This window comes from Panulirus ornatus, chromosome 37 (genome assembly GCF_036320965.1).
Source record: "Panulirus ornatus isolate Po-2019 chromosome 37, ASM3632096v1, whole genome shotgun sequence".
Classification (NCBI taxonomy): domain Eukaryota; kingdom Metazoa; phylum Arthropoda; class Malacostraca; order Decapoda; family Palinuridae; genus Panulirus; species Panulirus ornatus.
The window spans coordinates 30,659,337-30,682,482 of record NC_092260.1 but is presented as its reverse complement, the minus strand read 5'-3'; the positions used below and the strand labels follow the sequence as shown (position 1 = coordinate 30,682,482).

Here is a 23,146-nt window from a genome sequence, read left to right as displayed (position 1 = left end):
AGCGAACAACAACTGACTCACTTCCCAAGCTCTCTCATCCACAACAGACTTCATACTTGCCCCTCTTTCCAAAACTCTTGCATTCACCTCCCTAACAACCCCATCCATAAAGAAATTAAACAACCATGGAGACATCACACACCCCTGCCACAAACCTACATTCACTGAGAACCAATCACTTTCCTCTCTTCCTACACGTACACATGCCTTATATATATATATATATATATATATATATATATATATATATATATTCTTTTCTTTTAAACTATTCGCCATTTCCCGCGTTAGCGAGGTAGCATTAAGAACAGAGGAATGGGCCTTTGAGGGAATACCCTCACCTGGCCCATTTCTCTGTTCCTTCTTTTGGAAAATTAAAAAAAGAAAAAAAAAACGAGAGGGGAGGATTTCCAGCCCCCCCGCTCCCTCCCCTTTTAGTCGCCTTCTACGACACGCAGGGAATACGTGGGAAGTATTCTTAATCCCCTATCCCCAGGGATATATATATATATATATTTTTTTTTTTTTGCTGTCTCCCGCGTTTGCGAGGTAGCGCAAGGAAACAGACGAAAGAAATGGCCCAACCCACCCCCATACACATGTATATACATACGTCCACACACGCAAATATACATACCTACACAGCTTTCCGTGGTTTACCCCAGACGCTTCACATGCCTTGATTCAATCCACTGACAGCATGTCAACCCCGGTATACCACATCGATCCAATTCACTCTATTCCTTGCCCGCCTTTCACCCTCCTGCATGTTCAGGCCCCGATCACACAAAATCTTCTTCACTCCATCTTTCCACCTCCAATTTGGTCTCCCACTTCTCCTCGTTCCCTCCACCTCCGACACATATATCCTCTTGGTCAATCTTTCCTCACTCATTCTCTCCATGTGCCCAAACCACTTCAAAACACCCTCTTCTGCTCTCTCAACTACGCTCTTTTTATTTCCACACATCTCTCTTACCCTTACGTTACTTACTCGATCAAACCACCTCACACCACACATTGTCCTCAAACATCTCATTTCCAGCACATCCATCCTCCTGCGCACAACTCTATCCATAGCCCACGCCTCGCAACCATACAACATTGTTGGAACCACTATTCCTTCAAACATACCCATTTTTGCTTTCCGAGATAATGTTCTCGACTTCCACACATTCTTCAAGGCACCCAGAATTTTCGCCCCCTCCCCCACCCTATGATCCACTTCCGCTTCCATGGTTCCATCCGCTGCCAGATCCACTCCCAGATATCTAAAACACTTCACTTCCTCCAGTTTTTCTCCATTCAAACTCACCTCCCAATTGACTTGACCCTCAACCCTACTGTACCTAATAACCTTGCTCTTATTCACATTTACTCTTAACTTTCTTCTTCCACACACTTTACCAAACTCAGTCACCAGCTTCTGCAGTTTCTCACATGAATCAGCCACCAGCGCTGTATCATCAGCGAACAAGAACTGACTCACTTCCCAAGCTCTCTCATCCCCAACAGACTTCATACTTGCCCCTCTTTCCATATATATATATATATATATATATATATATATATATATATATATATATATATATATATATATTTTTTATTTTTTTTTTTTTTATACTTTGTCGCTGTCTCCCGCGTTTGCGAGGTAGCGCAAGGAAACAGGGATATATATATATATATATATATATATATATATATATATATATATATCCCTGGGATAGGGGATTAAGAATACTTCCCACGTATTCCCTGCGTGTCGTAGAAGGCGACTAAAAGGGGAGGGAGCGGGGGGCTGGAAATCCTCCCCTCTCTCTTTTTTTTTTTTTTTTTTTTTTTTTTTTCCAAAAGAAGGAACAGAGGGGGCCAGGTGAGGATATTTCAAAAAAGGCCCAATCCTCTGTTCTTAACGCTACCTCGCTATCGCGGGAAACGGCGAATAGTATGAAAAAAAAAAATATATATAGCACTGGAAGAGTTAAAGAGTTGGGAAAAGTTAAATCACATGACAATGGAAGCCATCCTCAACACAGTCATTAGATGACAATGGGAGCCATTTAAGGGTTAGATAGAGGAAAATATTGGATTGATCCAGATCAGAATTTCACTCTGCTAAGTGTCACTTGATGCTCTTAATTAGGTTCACTTAGCCCTCTTAACAGACAAGGCTTTAACCCACATGTGGTCCCCATTATGTATTGCTTCATTGTTTTGTGATTTGCATGTACATTGTTTATGTGAAAATGAATAAAATGGTGTATATTTTTTTCTCAGCATGATATCTTTAAACCCATGCAACTGTGTGGAAAGTGCCTAAGTGAATCTTGAGCTTTTGGGAAGAAGAGCTTCAGCATGGTGGTAAATTCTGACATTTGAAAGTGTATTGATATTGGTCAGTTTGGTGTTGATAGTGCCAAAGCTCTTGACTTGCCTGATACATCTTGGAACTATTTCTGAGCATGCAGGTAAAATAAGGCACTGCCTCCACTGTAATACCCTAAGGTGCAGCAATCACTCATACCAGTGGTAAAGCTATTGAGAATTTAGAGCCTGATACATCTTAGAACTGTATCCCTGGGGATAGGGGATTAAGAATACTTCCCACGTATTCCCTGCGTGTCGTAGAAGGCGACTAAAAGGGGAGGGAGCGGGGGGCTGGAAATCCTCCCCTCTCGTTTTTTTTTTTAATTTTCCAAAAGAAGGAACAGAGGGAGCCAGTTGAGGATATTCCAAAAAAGGCCCAGTCCTCTGTTCTTAGCGCTACCTCGCTAACGCGGGAAATGGCGAATAGTTTAAAAAAAAAAAAAATATATATATATATATATGAGTCAGTTGTTGTTCGCTGATGATACAGCGCTGGTGGCTGATTCATGTGAGAAACTGCAGAAGCTGGTGACTGAGTTTGGTAAAGTGTGTGGAAGAAGAAAGTTAAGAGTAAATGTGAATAAGAGCAAGGTTATTAGGTACAGTAGGGGTGAGGGTCAAGTCAATTGGGAGGTGAGTTTGAATGGAGAAAAACTGGAGGAAGTGAAGTGTTTTAGATATCTGGGAGTGGATCTGTCAGCGGATGGAACCATGGAAGCGGAAGTGGATCATAGGGTGGGGGAGGGGGCGAAAATTTTGGGAGCCTTGAAAAATGTGTGGAAGTCGAGAACATTATCTCGGAAAGCAAAAATGGGTATGTTTGAAGGAATAGTAGTTCCAACAATGTTGTATGGTTGCGAGGCGTGGGCTATGGATAGAGTTGTGCGCAGGAGGATGGATGTGCTGGAAATGAGATGTTTGAGGACAATGTGTGGTGTGAGGTGGTTTGATCGAGTAAGTAACGTAAGGGTGAGAGAGATGTGTGGAAATAAAAAGAGCGTGGTTGAGAGAGCAGAAGAGGGTGTTTTGAAATGGTTTGGGCACATGGAGAGAATGAGTGAGGAAAGATTGACCAAGAGGATATATGTGTCGGAGGTGGAGGGAACGAGGAGAAGAGGGAGACCAAATTGGAGGTGGAAAGATGGAGTGAAGAGGATTTTGTGTGATCGGGGCCTGAACATGCAGGAGGGTGAAAGGAGGGCAAGGAATAGAGTGAATTGGAGCGATGTGGTATACAGGGGTTGACGTGCTGTCAGTGGATTGAATCAAGGCATGTGAAGCGTCCGGGGTAAACCATGGAAAGCTGTGTAGGTATGTATATTTTGCGTGTGTGGACGTGTGTATGTACATGTGTATGGGGAGGGTTGGGCCATTTCTTTCGTCTGTTTCCTTGCGCTACCTTGCAAACGCGGGAGACAGCGACAAAGTATAAAAAAAAAAAAAAAAAAAAAAAATATATATATATATATATATATATATATATATATATATATATATATATATATATATATATTTATCGAGGATGTAAGGCATGTGTACGTGTAGGAAGAGAGGAAAGTGATTGGTTCTCAGTGAATGTAGGTTTGCGGCAGGGGTGTGTGATGTCTCCATGGTTGTTTAATTTGTTTATGGATGGGGTTGTTAGGGAGGTAAATGCAAGAGTCCTGGAAAGAGGGGCAAGTATGAAGTCTGTTGGGGATGAGAGAGCTTGGGAAGTGAGTCAGTTGTTGTTCGCTGATGATACAGCGCTGGTGGCTGATTCATGTGAGAAACTGCAGAAGCTGGTGACTGAGTTTGGTAAAGTGTGTGGAAGAAGAAAGTTAAGAGTAAATGTGAATAAGAGCAAGGTTATTAGGTACAGTAGGGTTGAGGGTCAAGTCAATTGGGAGGTGAGTTTGAATGGAGAAAAACTGGAGGAAGTGAAGTGTTTTAGATATCTGGGAGTGGATCTGTCAGCGGATGGAACCATGGAAGCGGAAGTGGATCATAGGGTGGGGGAGGGGGCGAAAATTTTGGAAGCCTTGAAAAATGTGTGGAAGTCGAGAACATTATCTCGGAAAGCAAAAATGGGTATGTTTGAAGGAATAGTGGTTCCAACAATGTTGTATGGTTGCGAGGCGTGGGCTATGGATAGAGTTGTGCGCAGGAGGATGGATGTGCTGGAAATGAGATGTTTGAGGACAATGTGTGGTGTGAGGTGGTTTGATCGAGTAAGTAACGTAAGGGTAAGAGAGATGTGTGGAAATAAAAAGAGCGTGGTTGAGAGAGCAGAAGAGGGTGTTTTGAAATGGTTTGGGCACATGGAGAGAATGAGTGAGGAAAGATTGACCAAGAGGATATATGTGTCGGAGGTGGAGGGAACGAGGAGAAGAGGGAGACCAAATTGGAGGTGGAAAGATGGAGTGAAAAAGATTTTGTGTGATCGGGGCCTGAACATGCAGGAGGGTGAAAGGAGGGCAAGGAATAGAGTGAATTGGAGCGATGTGGTATACAGGGTTTGACGTGCTGTCAGTGGATTGAATCAAGGCATGTGAAGCGTCTGGGGTAAACCATGGAAAGCTGTGTAGGTATGTATATTTGCGTGTGTGGACGTGTGTATGTACATGTGTATGGGGGGGGGGGGGGTTGGGCCATTTCTTTCGTCTGTTTCCTTGCGCTACCTCGCAAACGCGGGAGACAGCGACAAAGTATAAAAAAAAAAAAAAAAAAAAATATATATTCATGTGAGAAACTGCAGATATATTTATGGCTTTTAGATGTCACCTTAATCACATACCACACACAGGCAGTGCACATCAGTCACATACCACACACAGGCAGTGCATGGGTAGTGAGTTTTTGATGCCTGAGACTGATAATGGCTGACATCAACCTTCAACCTCATCCAGCACATCTTCCTCCCATGGTAGTTGCTTTGAAGTCTCAACCTCAGGAAAATAAATAGAATATTATTTCCCATGAGCTTTGATGAGAAAGAACCACAGTCTGGTGAATCTTAGTAGAGCAGATTAAGGAGTCACCAAAGAGGAAGTCTGGAGTGAAAGTTTGAATGAAGGAAGTCAGGTGAAGGATACTATCGATCACATGAGGGGATTGCAGGAGGATGCACTGTGGGTCTGATACAGTTAAGAACTGCCATTGTGAAACAGAGGCCTTTGTGCTGGTTGATGGTAGAAATGTCGTCACACTGTCTGTGCCTGATTTTAAGAGCCATAACGTTGGAATTGCTATTGCTGTTTCTGTCAGTGAAAGTGCTTAAGAACATAAATGTTTTGAAGATTATTTAGAACACAATCTAACAGAACACTTAGCAAGTTAGAATAATAGATATTTTGTGCTTATATTGGTTAATGGAGAGATTATATCACACTCAAAAATGCAGATTTGGCTTGAAACAACTGTGAGTGACCTTTGTATGTTTTTCATGTTAGTTTTACAAATGCCACACTAAAAAAAGACATAAATTTTTGATGTAGTACTGGAGGGTTAGCTTCCCTCTCACCAGAACAGTATTTGGAAAGTATATGGATGAAAATAAGTTTATGAATATGTTGCATTTCCTGCACTTCACAGATCACAAGAAACCTGATGGTCTTACTGTTTGTGGAAAATGAAGCTTCTGATTTCTACTTTCAGAGAAAAGTTATGTGATTTTGTCAGGCCATTCAAAAACTTATAAATGAGTTGCCAGTGCTTTTCAAAGGACGACTATTGTTGAGACAGCACATACCATTTACGCACATCAAGTTTGGAATAAGAATTTTCGTTCTTTTTGTCATGAAACAGGAATGGTGATGAGCATGATTGTGAACACCCAAACATTTTCTAGAACAGCCATAGTGAAAGTGCTTTTGGAAAAATAACCAGGAGAAAACCATGTTCCATACACTGAAAACTAATATACAAGCAAACCTTAATGCACAGTGATACTGGTTCCTGTGAGGTGATGATGCAGAACCAAAGAAAGATGCCTAAGTTCACCCAGAAAGGGTATAGTATCCTGATGTAAGTGAGGTTTTCAGGTCAGAAGACCTTTTTGATCTGTCTTGGTAAAGCTGATGTACATCACTGTTCTATCAGAGTTTCTAATGGAAAAATGAAGGATTCTGGGAGCGTGGGCTGTAGGGCCCATGTGCTGTAATTGATTATGAAGTATGTGCCTCTTAAGTAATTGAGAAATGCAAATTAGGACTAAAGAATGTGTAAAGAAATTCAATCATCTGGTGTAAGAAGCTTATCTTCCTCTTTTGCTGTGACTAGTGTGAATGTATACAATATGTACTTTGTAAAAACTGGAAAGAAAACATCATTTGAAACATAAGTACATTATATTTGAAGAGTTTCTTGAAAAATATGGTACACTCACTCCTGTGCACAAAGGCTGACAGTGTTTAGGTGCTCCAGATAGGCTCACTATTCATTCTCTGGTACTTTCTTGATCACCTGCCACCACTTGGGAAAAGAAGTCTCTTAGAAGTATTAAGTGAGCAAGTTTACAGAAAAGAGTGAGAAATTGCACGCTGCGAACTACATAGTAAAAAGATTGTAGTGCTCTCTATAGGTGCTTGCTTTAGAGACTTTCCCTTTCTGAAGCAATTCTGAAGTGTATGTAAAATTACAACATGAATAAATGTGTAGATATGTAACTAAGGGGAAGAGCAGTGTGGTTTCAGAAGTGGTAGAGGATGTGTGGACCAGGTGTTTGCTTTGAAGAATGTATGTGAGAAATACTTAGAAAAGCAAATGGATTTGTTTGTAGCATTTATGGATCTGGAGAAGGTATATGATAGAGTTGATAGAGATGCTTTGTGGAAGGTATTAAGAATATATGGTGTGGGAGGCAAGTTGTTAGAAGCAGTGAAAAGTTTTTATTGAGGGTGTAAGGCATGTGTACGTGTAGGAAGAGAGGAAAGTTATTGGTTCTCATTGAATGTAGGTTTGCGGCAGGGGTGTGTGATGTCTTCATGGTTGTTTAATTTGTTTATGGATGGGGTTGTTAGGGAGGTGAATGCAAGAGTTTTGGAAAGAGGGGCAAGTATGAAGTCTGTTGTGGATGAGAGAGCTTGGGAAGTGAGTCAGTTGTTGTTCGCTGATGATACAGCGCTGGTCGCTGATTCATGTGAGAAACTGCAGAAGCTGGTGACTGAGTTTGGTAAAGTGTGTGAAAGAAGAAAGTTAAGAGTAAATGTGAATAAGAGCAAGGTTATTAGGTACAGTAGGGTTGAGGGTCAAGTCAATTGGGAGGTAAGTTTGAATGGAGAAAAACTGGAGGAAGTAAAGTGTTTTAGATATCTGGGAGTGTATCTGGCAGCGGATGGAACCATGGAAGCGGAAGTGAATCATAGGGTGGGGGAGGGGGCGAAAATCCTGGGAGCCTTGAAGAATGTTTGGAAGTTGAGAACATTATCTCGGAGAGCAAAAATGGGTATGATTGAAGGAATAGTGGTTCCAACAATGTTGTATGGTTGCGAGGCATGGGCTATGGATAGAGTTGTGCGCAGGAGGGTGGATGTGCTGGAAATGAGATGTTTGAGGACAGTGTGTGATGTGAGGTGGTTTGATCGAGTAAGTAACGTAAGGGTAAGAGAGATGTGTGGAAATAAAAAGAGCTTGGTTGAGAGAGCAGAAGAGGGTGTTTTGAAATGGTTTGGGCACATGGAGAGAATGAGTGAGGAAAGATTGACCAAGAGGATATATGTGTCGGAGGTGGAGGGAACGAGGAGAAGAGGGAGACCAAATTGGAGGTGGAAAGATGGAGTAAAAAAGATTTTGTGTTATCGGGGCCTGAACATGCAGGAGGGTGAAAGGAGGGCAAGGAATAGAGTGAATTGGAGCGATGTGGTATACAGGGGTTGACGTGCTGTCAGTGGATTGAATCAGGGTAGGTGAAGCGTCTGGGGTAAACCATGGAAAGCTGTGTAGGTATGTATATTTGCGTGTGTGGACGTATGTATATACATGGGTATGGGGGTGGGTTGGGCCATTTCTTTCGTCTGTTTCCTTGCGCTACCTCGCAAACGCGGGAGACAGCGGCAAAAAAAAAAAAAAAAAAAAAAAAATGTAACTAAGTGTAAACAGTAACTAACCATGAATAGTGATAACTGAATTTGCATCAGAAGGCTGGTGGCCATGTTTTATTGCCTCCCTTTAAGACTAACCCACCACCACCCCTGTTGCACCTTAGTCAGGGATATACTCATTTTTTAATCATTATTTAGGCCCAGTAGGGTTGAGGGTCAAGTAAATTGGGAGGTAAGTTTGAATGGAGAAAAACTGGAGGAAGTGAAGTGTTTTAGATATCTGGGATTGGATTTGGCAGCGGATGGAATCATGGAAGCGGAAATGAATCATAGGGTGGGGGAGGGGGCGAAAATTCTGGGAGTGTTGAAGAATGTGTGGAAGTCGAGAACATTATCTCGGAAAGCAAAACTGAGTATGTTTGAAGGAATAGTGGTTCCAACAATGTTCTGTGGTTGCGAGGCGTGGGCTATGGATAGAGTTGTGCGGAGGAGGGTGGATGTGCTGGAAATGAGATGCTTGAGGACAATATGTGGTGTGAGGTGGTTTGATCGAGTAAGTAATAATAGGGTCAGAGAGATGTGTGGTAATAAAAAGTGTGTGGTTAAGAGAGCAGAAGAGGGTGTTTTGAAATGGTTTGGTCACATGGAGAGAATGAGTGAGGAAAGATTGACCAAGAGGATATATGTGTCAGAGATGGAGGGAACGAGGAGAAGTGGGAGACCAAATTGGAGGTGGAAAGATGGAGTGAAAAAGATTTTGAGTGATCGGGGCCTGAACATGCAGGAGGGTGAAAGGCATGCAAGGAATAGAGTGAATTGGAACGATGTGGTATACTGGGGTCGACGTGCTGTCAATGGATTGAGCCAGGGCATGTGAAGCATCTGGGGTAAACCATGGAAAGTTGTGTGGGGCCTGGATGTGGAAAGGGAGCTGTGGTTTCGGTGCATTATTACATGACAGCTAGAGACTGAGTGTGAACAAACGTGGCCTTTGTTGTCTTTTCCTAGCGCTACCTCGCACACATGAGGGGGGAGGGTGTTGTTATTCCATGTGTGGCGAGGTGGCGATGCGAATGAATAAAGGCAGACAGTATGAATTATGTTCATGTGTATATATGTATATGTCTGTGTGTGTATATATATGTATACATTGAGATGTATGTATAGGTATGTGTATGTGCTGTGTGGACGTGTATGTATATACATGTGTATGTGGGTGGGTTGGGCCATTCTTTCGTCTGTTTCCTTGCACTACCTTGCTAACGCGGGAGACAGTGACAAAGGAAAAAAGCAAAATAAATAAATAAATAAATAAATAAATACCACTTTCTTGTAAGGTATGTTAGCTCGTATTTTTGTACATTTACTTTGCTTTTGTATGATCCATTTTGTAAGCCTTATCTGCTTTAGTTATATGTTGTTCATTATGTTTCTCCGAATTGTTAATATTGTGTGTCATTTTCCTGGTGGTTATCAGCAAATACCAGAGAGAGAAAGGCAGTAGGAAGTTAAGAGGGTTGAAAAAGAGGGCAAATGAGAGTTGGGGTGAGAGAGCATCATTCAGTTTTAGGGAGAATAAAAAGCTGTTTTGGAAGGAGGTAAATAATGTGCATAAGACGAGAACAAATGGGAACGTCGGTGAAGGGGCAAGGGGGAAGTGATAACAGGTAGTGATGAAGTGAGGAGATGGAGTGAGTATTTTGAAGGTTTGTTGAATGTGTTTGATAATAGAGTGGCAGATGTAGTGTGTTTTGATTGGGGTGGTGCACAAAGTGAGAGGGTCAGGGAGAATAGTTTCGTTAAGAAAGAAGAGGTGATGAAATTCATGTGGAAGATGAGATCAGGCAAGATGGCGGGTTTGGATGTATCACAGTTGAATTTATTAAGAACGGGTTTGACAGTGTTGTTGATTTGCTGGCAAGGATATTCATGGTGAAGTGCCTGAGGATAGGCGGAATGTATGTATAGTGCCATAGTGCAAAGGTAAAGGGGATGAAGGTAAATGTTCAAATTACAGAGGCAAAAGTTTGTTGAGTATTCCTGAAAAATTGTATGGGAGGGTATTGATTTAGATGGTGAAGGCATTTACAGAGCATCAGATTGGGGAGGAGCAGTGTGGTTTCAGAAGTGGTAGAGGATGTGTGGATCAGGTGCTTGCTTTGAAGAATGTGTGCGAGAAATACTTGGAAAAATGGATGGATATTTATGTAGCATTTATGGATCTGTAGGAGGCATATTACAGGGCTGACAGAGATGCTTTGTGGAAGGTTTTAAGAGTATATGGAGTGGGAGGTAAGCTGTTAAAAGTAAGGCATGTATACATGTAGGAAGAGAGGAGAGTGATTGGTTCTCAGTGAAGGTCATTCTGTGGCAGGGGTGTGTGATGTGTGCATGGTTGTTTGATATGTATTTGGATGGGATGGATAGTGAGTTGAATGCAAGAGTTTTGGAGAGAGGGGCAAGCATGCTTGTCTGGTGAGGATGAGAGGGCCTTGGAAATGAATAATTTGTTGTTCACTGATGATACAGTGCTGGTGGGTGATTCAAGTGAGAAACTTTAGAAGTTGGTGACTGAGTTTGGAGCAGTGTGTGAAAGGAGAAAGTCAGGAGTAAATAAGAATAAGAGCAAGGTTATTAGATTCAGTAGGGTTGAGGGACAAGTTGGTTGGGATGTAAGTTTGAATGGAGAAAAATTAGAGGAATTGAAGTGATTTAGATATCTGGGAGTGGACTTAGCAGTGAATGGAACCATGGAAGCAGGAGTGAGTCACAGTGTAGGGGAGAGGGCGAAGGTTCTGGAAGCAATGAAGAATGTGTGGAAAGTGAGAGCGTTATCTTGGAAAACAAAATTGGGTATGTTTGAAGGAATAGTAGTTCCAACAATATTATATGGTTGTGAGGCTTTGGCTATAGATAGGGTTGTATGGAGGAGGGTGGATGTATTAGAGATGAAATGTGTGAGGCCAATATATGGTGTGAGGTTGTTTGATTGAGTAAATAATGAAAGGGTAAGAGAGATGTGTGGAAATGGAAAGAGTGTGGTTGAGAGAGCAGAAGAGGGTGTGTTGAAATGGATTGGACACACATGGAGAGAATGAGTGAGGAAATGTTTACAAAGAGGATATATGCATCAGAAGTGGAGGGAACAAGACAAGTGGGAGACCAAATTGTAGGTGGAAGGATTTTGAGTAATCAGGGCCTGAACATATAAGAAGGTGAGAGGCATGCATGGAATAAAGTGAATTGTGTGTGGATGTAACCAAGATGAGAAAAAAGGAGAGACAGGTAGTATGTTTGAGGGTAGGAACCTGGATGTTTTGGCACTGAGTGAAATGATGCTCAAGGGTAAATGGGAAGAGTGGTTTGGGAATGTCTTGGGAGTAAAGTCAGGGGTCGGTGAGAGCAGAAGAGCAAAGGAAGGAGTAGCACTACTCCTAAAGCAGAAGTTGTGGGAGTGTGTGATAAATTGTAAGAGAGTAAACTCTAGATTGATATGAGTAAAACTGAAAGTGGATGGAGAGGATGGGTGATTATTGGTGCCTGTGCACCTGGTCAAGAGAAGAAAGATCATGAGAGGTAAGTGTTTTAGGAGCAGCTGACTGAGTGTGTTAGCAGCTCTGATGCATGAGACCAGGTTATAGTAATGGGTGATTTGAATGAAAAAGCAGTTGAGGGTATAATTGGTGTACATGGGGTGTACAGTGTTGCAAATGGAAATGGTGAAGAGCTTGTAGATTTGTGTGCTGAAAAGGGACTGGTGATTGGGAAACCTGGTGTATAAAGAGAAGTATACTTAAGTATACGTATGTAAGTAGGAGAGATGGCCAGAGAGCGTCGTTGGATTACTTGTTAATTGATAGGCGTGTGAAAGAGAGACTTTTGGAAGTTAATGTGCTGAGAGGGGCAACTGGAGGGATGTCTGATCATTTTCTAGTGGAGGCGAAGGTGAAGATTTGTAGAGGTTTTCAGAAAAGAAGAGAAAATGTTGGGGTGAAGAGAGTGGTGAGAGTAAGTTGAGCTTGGAAAGGAGACTTGTGTGAGTACGTACCAGGAGAGATTGAGTACAGAATGGAAAAACGTGTGAGCAAATGATGTAAGGGGAGTGGGGGAGGAATGGGATGTATTTAGGGAAGCAGTGATGGCTTGCCCAAAAGATGCCTGTGGTATGAGAAAGGTGGGAGGTAGGCAGATTAGAAAGGGTAGTGAGTAGTAGGATGAAGAAGTAAGACTGTTAGTGAAAGAGAAGAGTGAGACATTTGGACAATTTTTGCAGGGAAATAGTGCAAATAAATGACTGAGAGATGTATATAAGAAAGAGGCAGGAGGTCAAGAGAAAGGTGCAAGAGGTGAAAAAGAGGGCAAATGAGAGTTGGGGTGAGAGAGTATCATTAGATTTTTGGGAGAATAAAAAGATGTTTTGGAAGGAGGTAAATAAAGTGCTTAAGACAAGAGAATAAATGGGAACATCAGTGAAGAGGGCTAATGGGGAGGTAATAACAAGTAGGGGGGATGTAAGAAGGAGATTGGAGTGAGTATTTTGAAGGTTTATTGAATGTGTTAAATGATAGAGTGGCAGATATAGGGTGTTTTGGTCGAGGTGGTGTGCGAAGTGAGAGGGTCAGGGAGAATGATTTGGTAAACAGACAAGAGGTAGTAAAAGCTTTGCGGAAGATGAAAGCCGGCAAGGCAGTGGGTTCGGTTGGTATTGCAGTGAAATTTATTAAAAAGGGGGGTGACTGTGTTGTTGACTGGTTGGTGAGGATATTCATTGTATGTATGGCTCATGATGAAGTGCCTGAAGATTGGCGGAATGCATGCGTAGTGCCATTGTACGAAGGCAAAGGGGATAAAGGTGAGTGCTCAAAGTACAGAGGTATAAGTTTGTTGAGTATTCCTGGGAAATTATATAGGAGGGTATTGATCAAGAGAGTCAAAGCATGTACAGAGCATCAGATTGGGGAAGAGCAGTGTGGTTTCAGAAGTGGAAAAGGATGTGTGGATCAGGTGTTTGCTTTGAAGAATGTATGTGAGAAATACTTAGAAAAGCAAATGGATTTGTATGTAGTATTTATTGACCTGGAGAAGGCATATGATAGAGTTCTTAGAGATGCTCTTTGGAAGGTATTAAGAGTATATGGTGTAGGAGGCAAGTTGCTAGAAGCATTGAAAAGTTTTTATCGCAGATGTAAGGCATGTGTACAAGTAGGAAGAGAGGAAAGTGATTGGTTCCCAGTGAATGTCGGTTTGCGGCAGGGGTGGTGATGTCTCCATGGTTGTTTAAGTTGTGTATGGATGGGGTTGTTAGGGAGGTGAATGGAAGAGTTTTGGAGAGAGGGGCAAGTATGCACTCTGTTGTGGATAAGAGGGCTTGGGAAGTGAGTCAGTTATTGTTTGCTGATGATACAGCACTGGTGGCTGACTCGGGTGAAAAACTGCAGAAGCTGGTGACTGAATTTTGTAGTGTGTGAAAGATAAAAGCTGAGAGTAAATATGAATAAGAGCAATGTTATTAGGTAGAGTAGGGTTGAGGGACAAGCTTGGGAGGTAAGTTTGAATGGAGAAAAACTGGAGGAAGTGAAGTGATTTAGATATCTGGGAGTGGATGAAACTATGGAAGCAGAAGTGAATGTGAGTCACATGGTGGGGGAGGGACTGAAAGTTCTGGGAGCATTGAAGAATGTATGGAAGGCGAGAATATTATCTCTGAAAGCAAAAATGGGTATGTTTGAAGGAATAGTGGTTCCAACAATGTTATATTGTTGCGAGGTGTGGGCTATACATAGGGTTGTGCTGAGGAAGGTGGATGTGTTGGAAATAAGATGTTTGAGGACGATGTGTGGTGTGAGATGGTTTGATCGAGTAAGTAATGAAAGGGTAAGAGAGATTTATGGTAATAAAAAAGAGCGTGGTTGAGAGAGCAGAAGAGGGTGTTTTGAAATGGTTTAGGCACATGGAGAGAATGAGGGAGGAAAGATTGACCAAGAGGATATATGTGTCGGAGGTAGAGGGAACGAGGAGAAGTGGGAGACCAAATTGGAGGTGGAAAGATGGAGTGAAAAAGATTTTGAGTGATTGGGGCCTGAACATGCAGGAGGGTGAAAGGCGGGCAAGGAATAGAGTGAATTGGATCGATGTGGTATACCGGGGTTGACGTGCTGTCAATGGATTGATTCAGGGCATGTGAAGCGTCTGGGGTAAACCATGGAAAGTTGTGTGGGGCCTGGATGTGGAAAGGGAGCTGTGGTTTTGGGCATTATTGCACGACAGCTAGAGACTGAGTGTGAACGAATGGGGCCTTTGTTGTCTTTTCCTGGCGCTGCCTCGCGCACATGAGGGAGGAGGGGGATGTTATTCCATGTGTGGCGGGGTGGCGATGGGGGTGAGTAGGGGCAGACAGTGTGAATTGTGTGCATGTGTGTATATGTGTGTGTCTGTGTGCATATATATGTGTGTACGTTGGGATGTGTGGGTGTGTATGTTTTGCGTGTGTGGACGTGAGTGTGTGTGTGCATGTGTGTGGGGGTGGGTTGGGCCATTTCTTTCGTCTGTTTCCTTGCGCTACCTCGCAGGCGCGGGAGACAGCGACAAAGCAAAATGAATAAATAAACATATTATTTATTCATTATACTTTGTCACTGTCTCCCGTGTTAGCGAGGTAGCGCCAGGAAACAGACGAAAGAATGGCCCAACCCACCTACATACACATGTATGTACATACACGTCCACACACGCACATACATACCTATACATCACAATGTATACATATATATACACACTCAGACATATACATATGTACACATGTACATAATTCATACTGTCTGTCCTTATTCATTCCCATTGCCATCCCACCACACATGAGATGACAACCCCCTCCCCACATATGCGCGAGGTGGCACTTGGAAAAGACGACAAAGACCACATTCATTCATACTTGGTCTCTATCTATCTTGTATAATGCACCAAAACCACAGCTCCCTATCCATATCCAGGCTCCACAGACCTTTCCATGGTGTACCCCAGATGCTTCTCATGCCCTGGTTCAATCCATTGACAGCACGTCGACCCTGGTATACCACATCGTTCCCATTCACTCTATTCCTTGCACGCCTCTCACTCTCCTTTATGTTCAGGCCCTAATCACTCAAAACCTTTTTCACTTCATCCTTCCACCTCCAATTTGGTCTCCTGTTTCTCCTCGTTTCCTCCACTTCTGACACACATATCCTCTTCATCAATCTTTCCTCACTTGTTCTCTCCGTATGTCCACACCAGGGAGGTATATTATCAGTTCTACCCTCCTTGGTATTAGAGGGTTAGTGATGGTTGTGTATTGAGCCAACACTTCACCAATTTTCAAGTTGCACTTCTTTGAACCAGGTAGCTGTCTGTCTTTCTGCCTCACCCTCACATGAACTACTTGCATGCTCTCCACAAACATACATAGATGATCACTAAGCGCAAACCCTGCCTTTTGGCAAAATGGTTGGTGCAGTAGATAGAGGAAGTAGGTAAGAGCATACAGTAGAAACAGAAGGTAGTGATAGGTAGGAACTTTAGATAGGAGCATTATGTAGAAGTAGTCAGTAAGAACATTGGGTAGGATCCTGTGCTAACACTGCATTAGATTTGCCCTCTGCCAGTGGCCTGTTAAGGGTGAGGCACTAAAGGCTAAGAAGCAGCACTGGATTTCACTATTTATTGAGGTCTATTGCTGTGGCCATGAAATTGAGGGAGTTCCATTTGGGAACAGGCATCACACACATGGAGAGATAGTTAACACAATATAATTTTATGAAAAGCTACCAATTACAGATGTGCTGTAAAAGAAAACCTTTAATTTTTTTTCTTGTGAATTTGTTACTGTACCGAGAAGGGAGAGGCCTGGGTCCTCACCAAAGTTTATAATGGTTGGTATATTTATCCACCAGTTTAGTATCTCTGACATAGACACACACACAGCAGCACTTCACAGTGACATGAGGTCCTGACTGGTGGACATGGCCAACTTCTTAAGAGCTGCAGGAGCTCATGGGATAGAAGGGACTCCTGGGGCAGGAAGTAAGTATATTTTTGTGTGGTATGTATTCATGAAATGGAACCTTTTTATACACACAGAAATCGGCTGTTCATTACAAAATAAGGATTATATCATGTACAAACAGTCTTGATAGGTGTATTTATTTCTGGTTTGATTGATGAATGACCTTCCTGTTCATACATAGCACTCTATACTGTATTGATATCCATATTTCAGCAGTCTTGTCAGGCAGGATCATTATCCTTACTTGGATAGTCAGTAACCATACACCTCAGGGTTGTAGATATATAAAATATATGTTTTGCCTAGGTTTATGACTTGTTATTCACTTGCTGTCCTTTGTGTTATGATCTATTAGAATGTTTTTCCTTCTCTAATGGTGAGTTATATTTCTGCCACATATATTTGTGACTTTTAGAACATTATGGCAGCTCCATAGATTTTAGTTTCTCCCTTATATAACACTATTACCTATATTTATTCAGTGTCATGTTGTCACATTTTTATGGAGGTTGAGACGATAATTCTTTTATGGAGTGTGTTACTGAACATGATTGTATTTACAGCAAGAATTTGGCTGTTTATTAATTTTATTAGTGACAGATTATACCAAAAGTAATTTGATCTCAGTGCCTCGTGAATAAAGAGTTAATGCCTTTATATACTTCCATGATACCACAATCATTTGACATACCTGATTTCTGCCTTCAGCAACTTTTAGTACAAAGAGCCTCCATGAAATTTCATCACTACTGTCTACCATATACCTTTCTTGTCAGTAAGTTTGGGTATTTGTCAGTGTTTTAACCTTATTAGATGCTATCTTCTTTTTCTTGTCCTAGGTAGTTGTTTTGCCACATTCAGACATAAGAGTCACTTCCAGCTTCATTTGTTATGAACTTCATGCATACAGGGAACCATCCTCAGTCCTCATATTTGAATATGTGTATGATCTTACATTACTCTAGTTCATTCATACCAAGGTTCATGGCCGTATATCATTACTGATATTACTGAAGATGTTTACAGACATATTATGGTGGGCATGCTGAATTGATTGATATACCAGATTAGTATAGAGAAACCATAGCTTGGACTTCTTTTAGGCATTTTGAAAGTTCCATTTCCTAAGAGCCAGGTACTTTAATTACATAAAACTTGCCACCTTTTTGATTATATCCATTTTCGTTTTAGGGTACATCGACAGTGAATAAAGGAAGAAAGATATTTGTGCATTTCTTGTGAGATAGGGATAGATATTTTTGCATTTTCATATTTTCAGAAGGTAAATCTTCTCACTTACAGAGGCTACAACAGTGATGCTGAAGTGGGAGGTCGTGGACGGGGACGAGGTGGCCCACGTGGTGGTCGTGGTAGGGGTGGTGGCAGAGGTGGCGACCGCTACAATAACGACCGTACTGGAACTGGTAATACGCTCAGTGATTATATAACAAGTGCCGAGAAACGGAGTAGTTCTGGGAGAGGCGGGGTATCTGGTCGAGGTCAAGAGGGCAGGGGAAGTCAGGAGGTTAGAGGAGGTCATGATGGTAGGGGGGGTCATGATAGTAGAGGAGCTCATGAAGGGAGAGGAAATCAGGATGGTCGAGGGGACTACTCTCGTCCACCGCCTGACACCAGGAACCATAGAGGGGGCAGTGCCGATAGGGGTGGGCGAAGAGACAAAAAATAGCCTATATTGTACTTGGTATGTGACTCATTTATATGTAACCATGAATATTTGACAACCATTTGATAAAGAGTTTGTGGTTTTACAACCCGGTGACACCTTGAATTGGGAGTGATTTTACAAGATAACAATCACTAGTGATACGGAATCTTATGAAACTTGGAATATACTTACTGTGGATGTGTGGATTATACCATTGAATGATAATGATATTTGTTTTTTGTTACATGTCATGGCTTGACCTATTGAAGATATGGACTGAAAACTACTGAATTTTATATGAAAACACGTAATCCTCATTGGTAATAGGTTGGGGATGTGAAAATTATAATTAGAAATCAATTTGCAATTAGTTTCAGTAAAAGGGTTTATTATAGTAATTATTTACTACAGCTTAACAGTAAGAAATTAGGCAAATGAATTGGATGGATATAAAATTTCTGCAAGTGAACATCCTCTTTTGATGGATAACTCAGTAATAGAGAATTTATATTGGTTCAAGTTCACTTGTTAAGATGTTAATATTGCATTACTTTACTAAATGTCTGATTTGTGGTGAGAAGGGAAATTTGATTCTTACCATATAGCATGAAAGCTTTTGCAGGCTGTGTGGAGTTCAACTTGCAGCCTCAAGACGGCTTGAGCAGCTCTGTGTTTTTTAGGTTTAGAGGTCTGTGATGGCCTCAGATATGAATAATGGACATACACCAATATTACCAAATGTAATGGTACCCTTGATGCTGTGGACATTATTGGACACATGAGTTACTTGCCACATCTGCTGTTTGTAGTCAACTTGCTGTATGCATGCTGCAATATTCTCTCTTGTTTTTCTCTGGTCCTTCTGCATAATGCATGTTTTACTAGTGAATAAAAGCCAATCATCTGATATCATTGTTTAATTTGGCTGTATTAAAAGAAAAGGGACATAATAGAAATTGCCAGTAGGTGCATATTCTGTTTAATTTTATTTACAAAAATGGTTACTCTGCTTTTAGCATGTATTTCATTCATTTCTAATGCAGCAATCGGAAGATCCATTAAAGCAAAGTGACTGCAGTAGTGCTGAAGTTCGGAAATGAAACTCCTGCCTACAATGTATAATATAGTGAGAGTTTCATTCTTATCATGACATAAATTTAGCCTCAGTGCCCTAAGGTGTTTGGATATTGTGTCATCAGTATACATGATAAAAGTAATCAAATAATCTCGATATAGTTGACTTTATTAATAATGGAACAGAGGTGATCCATTTATTATACAAGTACCTGTGTTATTTGCATTCTGGTTAACCAGGATCATATTCCAGAATTCATGTATTTGTTAACCTTATACTATTTTTGTGAATTACTAAGTTTGGAATTTAGAATGGTAAATTTACTGGATGAATTATAACACTTTCATGAAAATAATTTCAAGTTAATTGAGTCCCAAATGCACTGAGATTTGATGTTAGTATCATGCAGATCTCAGTTTTGGTAAGGAAGTTGTTTCCCATTGCTCTTCCTTTCATTTTCTGTAGAAAATATGATCTACCACAGAATTGGAAGTTACAGTACTGTCTTCTTGAAGTATGGAATTAATTGTGTACAGTACATGGTTACACATTTCCTATTATGAAACAAACAAAAGACAAACAAACAATGTTTCGTAACTAAACCCATGTTCATTCATTTAAAGTTTTGGTGATCTGAGAATGGCAGAAGGCAACACAGTTTACAATGGTATGCTTCCAGTAAGAGATGGATGTATGATTTTTATCTTTATTTTAAGGAGCTTGGGCCGATGGAGATCCTTTTGTAACTCTAATAAAGGGGGAGATATTTTCAGTAGATCTTACAAGACATTGCTGTGCATCTTTTCTTTTTAACTGAAGAAAGTCAAGGACACTGCACGCATTATCTCTACAACAAGTCTTTACTAAAGAAAGGCCCTTTTAACAGGAAGCTGTATATGTTCTGCATGATCATTAGAAGATTTTAAAGTTAACAAATAGGATAAAAGTCTTATAGTGATAAGAAGATACTATTGATTAATGACATCCATCTCATGTTAGGAAACCATCACTTTAAAGCTGAATTAAACAATTTTAGTAGTCTTCTGTACTATGAAATATTGTTGTGTGTTCAATTTTGTGTAGGAATTTGCTCGCAGAGCTGAGATGTCACTCATATAAATCCAGAGTTTTTCTGGAACATGTTCGCAGCTCTGTACCCCATATGACATATATAATTTGATGGAGAGGCTGTAAGCATGACAACATATGTCATTTGACACTTCTTAACCCTTATCTTAACAGTTACTATCTTTTACTTGTCTGACTTTCCAAAGATCCTAAACGTTATTATATCTAACGTTGAAATTCCTTGATGGTGTCTTCTTCATTAATATATCCCATACATTATACTATTTGAGCCCTTACAACGTAACCCATATCCCTTCACCAAGATGTCATTGTACATTACTTACTAGTGCTCTTTCTTTTGAAACAATTGCCCAGTATTCCATTATTGTAGCTTTTTAATTGATAGATTTCAGATGTATACAGACTTGGCTCCTCCTCATAGATGAATTTTTTAGGCCTTTTTTCTTTGATGTGTTTCATTATATTCAGTTGTAAGAGATTAAAGATTTTTTGGTATTTCTGTCTTTTTCTGTGCTGTGTTTAGGTCTTATGGGATTTTACTGAAATGATGGCCATGCTTTCATAAAGCATAGTGGGAATGAAAGCCTTGTATTGTTTATATAATTTCTTCTTGTGGTCATCATCATAACTACTAAACAACAGTTGTTGTTTAGCTTCAAGCTTGACCCTTTGCTGAACATGTAACAGTAAGAATTAATCATAACAAATTGCATATAACAACTCCCAATAGGAAATGGTGCAGCTTTTACTGATAGTCTTAATGGGTACCCACATGGTTGTGGTTCTTGCATTGCACATTATTTATTTTACAGTTTAAGCCTTTTAATATTACAATGGGCAAGTTTGCATTGAATTTTGATTAAATCAAGTTTCAGATTATAACTGTACGGCATCTTTAATATATATGTTATTTTATACATAATTCTTTTGGCTGCATTTTGTTTCAATTGCTGAAATGTGAGTATAACAGACTTATTGTTTTGTGCTTTGCAGGAATTGCATTGAACCACAATAATGTGACTACAATCTAACCTTCAGTGTGCTCTTCTCCTCTTTTTGTGGTAACCAGTGGAACCAAGGTTTACCCACTACTTTCTTAACTACAACTGTACACATACTCATAATTTTGATTATCTGGGACATTGAATTTTATGAAGGTTCTTCTCCATAAATCATAGTTCATATTTTTTTGTTAACTTGGAAGTTGACTTAATACTCTAAAAAAAATTTCACTTTTGATGTGCACAATCAAGATTGCATTTTGCCAGGTCTTAGCTAATTGTTGTATTGGTCCCATACATCTCTCGTTGACTTTGGTATATGTGTTCATTGTGTAGTTAAGACTGCCACTGGGTTAGATATTTTCAATTCATTCTAAACTTCTTGTTTGAACTGATAGTCACCCTTGTATTATCTCCCCTGCTTTGTGTAAACCACAATGGGATTAGCAGCACTAGGTTTCTACAGCATGTACAGCAGAGGCTGCTGTTAGCCAAGTTTGTTGCCATATGATTGCTGTAAAGAAATACTCTATATTCACACTAGAGAACCTTGTTCACTCAAACTTCGTTTGAGCATTGATTTATGTTTGACTGAGATAGAAATGCATTTGGTTAATTAGAGCCCAAACTAGGTTATTCTAGTTATGGTTCTGTAAGGTAGTTTGTGGAGATTTAGGTCATGAGCCATATGGCTCTTGAGCCATTCGGGTTATGAGCATAGTGGGTTGTGGTCACAACCACAAGTAGGTTGACAGCTAAGTGTTTGTGGTTAATAGATAACACCACCTTGTATGCTCCACCTGACTGGTCTTGGATGGATTATTCTAGGATAATGTGAATATCCTCTTAATTGAGCACCATGTAGATCATGTCTGATAGGCTATGGGTGAGGCGTTAAAGGAATGATTGGGATTGATTTGATCTTTTGGGTCATTACATGTCACTGGATGAGTGTGCAAGGGCAGTGTTGGCAGCTGGACACCACCACCATGTAGATTCTCCACCTCCCAACACCTTCAGTCATTTCTATGTATGTGTTAATGAAATCAAAGCATCTTCATTATTACACTAGGATATTGTTTCAGGGTTGCAAATGTTTCTTTAGTAGAATTTTTTGATTGTACTTGAAAGGTGTAGGCAAGTTTTCCTATGGTTTTGATACGTATGTGAGGAATACGCATTGCTTATCAAAAACTTGTATGGAATACAAACAGGATTTTATTTTGGTTTGGTGTAATGCATTATCTATCTGTGTAATTTCATTTGTTTCTTCAGTGCATTTCAAAGCCATATGTATGATGTTGATTACATGCAAGTTTGTATAAGTTATGCATTCTTGTGAATGTTGGTCAACAAGGTGTACTAGGGTCTTTCTTAATTTTTTTCCATGTTTGATGATTTTGGGAGGCTTAGAACACTTGTATGTTAAACAACATGTATATATGTTGTGTTATCACCAATTTTGGCTTAAGACATTCTCATGTTTGAGTACTTGATATAGGATAATTCTTATATGACAATTCAGTCCAAGACGCATCCCTGCTGGTGGCTTGGCATAAAGAATAGCTTCTTGCGAGGCTTCCCAGAACAAGGCATTACCTCATCCTAGGGGGTGTGAAAAAACACCACCATGCATCTTGTCTTTTCTCTCAAGTAGAATCTGCATTATCATTATACCCAGATGCCTTATGTTACCATGTTAATTTAAAGAAGGAAGTCCTGCATGGGAACTACAGTGTATTGCTGATATATGTTGATAGGATGCAGGGTCTTATTGGTTACTTTGTTGATCCAGTGAATACTTGCCAGAATGCACCTCTTTTATCATTTTGTAATAATTTTGAACCTATATATTCATGATCTGATTTAATTGCAATCATAGTGTTT

The 23,146-nt window shown here is 40.5% G+C and overlaps 1 protein-coding gene across 1 annotated transcript in view; it reads left to right on the top strand.

Moving 5' to 3' along the window:
• The window catches only part of Fmr1 (synaptic functional regulator FMR1), a 150,669-nt gene that overhangs the window by 69,504 nt on the left and 58,019 nt on the right, over positions 1 to 23,146 (top strand). Inside the window, exon 9 of the mRNA XM_071684215.1 lies at positions 17,731 to 17,852. Within this exon, the coding sequence (XP_071540316.1) occupies positions 17,731 to 17,852 (122 nt within the window). The remainder of the gene's footprint in view (positions 1 to 17,730; positions 17,853 to 23,146) is intronic.